Source organism: Mycetomoellerius zeteki, unplaced genomic scaffold, assembly GCF_001594055.1.
Source record: "Mycetomoellerius zeteki isolate Tzet28-1 unplaced genomic scaffold, Tzet1.0 scaffold1299, whole genome shotgun sequence".
Taxonomy (NCBI): Eukaryota; Metazoa; Arthropoda; class Insecta; order Hymenoptera; family Formicidae; genus Mycetomoellerius; species Mycetomoellerius zeteki.
Window position 1 is genome coordinate 3,688 of NW_017256232.1, and position 2,750 is coordinate 6,437.

The window sequence follows — 2,750 nt, forward strand, 5'->3', positions numbered from 1 at the left end:
GTTATTGGTACCGTATCAAAGACTGCCTGTCCAGTCTCATCACTCTAGAAACAATATTGGATAATAATGTTAATTTATTGTAATTAATTAATCAAAATGTAGCAGTTTTTCTGTGATAATTAAACTTACTATATAAATCAAATGTTCTGCTGGTCAGGTATACATGAACACCACTGACAATCAACTAAACATTATATCAACACATAGGATTTTCATTGATAATGGCTGATCCTATTTGTAATACAGTATCAAATACTACATCAAACTATCTATCAAATAGCGTGATGATTTCTAAAGTAATATTTATTATTAATACTATGATAATAAAACAACTACATTTTTAATTTACTATTATTTCTTAATTAAATGATACAATTTCTTGAAATAATATTTATATATTTTAGTGTTACTATACTATATAACTACAAAAGCTTTGGTTTGTGTAAACGTTAATTGTTTGAAGCAAGGATTTCGATTGCGTTTATATTTAATTATTATTATGATCGTCCATCATTACTCGCAGAGTTGTAAAATAAGAGAGTATAGTTGAAAGATACTGCAACATATAATAATAAATATAGTTAAATTCCATTTACGTTAATAAAAAAATAAATTTTTTATAAAATATAAAGATAATATATTAAAAAATGATATTTATATAATTAATTAAATTAAAAATTAATTCTTAAAAGAATATATATTTGGTCAGTCATATTTGGGACTTGTCAACAATAAAAGATAAATTTAATAATACCAGACAATTTTAAGATAAAATTTCAATTTTAATTCGATTTTATTTCTCGCACTGCAGTACAATTTTACAACATTGACTTCACAATTTGCAAAGGACTTAACATAATTCTCGCTATCTAACGACGAATTGATTATTGAGCTTTAACGCTAATTAGTTACTTTATGGTTGGACATGGTATGTGCCAGCACTTCCTATGATCACATTATATGCGGAATTAATTTTTATGTTACTTAATTGAAGAAGGTTCTGTGAGCCGAAACGTATGTTTAATTTATCAAATGTTATTATATGTATATATTACATGCTATCTCAGTATAGGTTTTTAAAATGAATCCATTTATTGTAATATCTTATTTGCTCGCATATCGGTCGTTTAGAATTATTGGTTATTTTAAAAGAATAATTAAAATACATATATGTATATATTATATATATTTATAGCAAAATATATATATTAATATATGTATATATACCTATAATATATATTTTATACATATAATATATACACACATAGAGAGAGAGAGAGAGAGAGGGGGGGGAGAGGGGGAGAATTATGTAATAACGTTAAATAATTAATATAAATAATGTGTTATCAAATTTAATCAATTTCTTAAATTAACTTAGAACTTGATCTTACCGATGTAAAGTAACTGAGAGATAATTCGGGCAGAAAACAAGGTATTGACACTGTTATTGATTTTTGACTTCTCATTATAATAATTTGCAAACATTTCCATATTTCAATTAAATGATTGTTTTCGAGTAGATTAAACGCTGTTTGTGCGACGTCTTTACTCTGTGGATATATAATAAACATTTTTTAAATAAAGTTAATTATATTATAACAAAATGTAATAAGTTATTTACCGTATACATTAAATGTTCTGCTGGCCAAGTATACATAAATACTTCTGCTATACTTGTTACACCCACTCCGAAAAACTGGAATATTACCGCCATAGGTTGATGCTGTTTACAAAAATTGTTTGACACATCATTTCATGTTAATGTTCTTATATACTAAATTTTTTGAGGTAATTGCAATTCCTTTCTTTTTGCATAAGTAGATGATAAATATTATGATGATACGATGGAAGGATATGATGAAATTGCGTATATGTAATTTTTAAATTATTTTTGATTTTTCAAGTGTATCTGATATTCTGATGACCATGGCATTTATACGTCTCGGTCCCCCGTGACTCGCGTAAAGGATCACGATAGTGTCGCTGTGCTTGTCTTAGCGCTGAGACACTACCATGTCTCCTGATTTATGTACAAATTTAGAAGAAAATATATATTCAAGTATAATATTATATTTTTATATAATATTACATATACTTACACTAATAAACAAAAGAAAGACTATTATTAAGCTAATCGTGCTACAACATATAGTCGTAAATGTGTAAGGACGAGCAGCATTTGTAACTTCCTTTGCATAACTGAATAAATGTATACGACAGGATTATTAAAATCTTTCTAACTAGATCATTCTCACGTAAGATAATGTTTGTAATATTTACATCAGTAATTTTTGATGTTTTTTAATACATTCAAACAACTGATAGATATTTGTAGTTTTTTTTAATTCTTCAGACAGTATCTCAAATCTTGCGGATACGAACCAAAGCAACATTGCCATATAAACATTCATACATAGTTGTCCTGCTACCAATACTCCGACTGTAGATTGTTGTATAAAAATTATTGTTTTTACCGGTTGATAAGATACATCAAATGGATATTCGGCCAATGTTGGAAATGGCTGATGCATTAAAGGAGGTATTAATACGATTGTTACCAATGCAATCCAGTAGAAAGTAATCAAAGATATACCATGAAACACAACACATTTATCAATATATCGTTGAATCACAACTTCTTCATGTGGTTTCATCACGTCGCAAAAATTTACTATTTCAAAAGTAGCAATCTGCAAATAATTATTTGAAATAACTGATACATACAGAATGTAGTAGTAAAATGTGAATCT

General features: G+C 26.9%; 1 protein-coding gene across 1 annotated transcript; it reads right to left on the reverse strand.

Moving 5' to 3' along the window:
• Nucleotides 1-479: 479 nt before the first annotated feature.
• On the reverse strand, nt 480-1,714 carry LOC108731488 (uncharacterized). Its single transcript, XM_018461842.1, has 3 exons — nt 1,622-1,714; nt 1,392-1,550; nt 480-556 (listed from the first exon to the last, which is right to left on the reverse strand). The coding sequence occupies exons 1-3, from the start codon at nt 1,712-1,714 to the stop codon at nt 488-490; spliced, it is 321 nt and encodes a 106-aa protein (XP_018317344.1). The 3' UTR covers nt 480-487.
• Nucleotides 1,715-2,750: the final 1,036 nt, after the last annotated feature.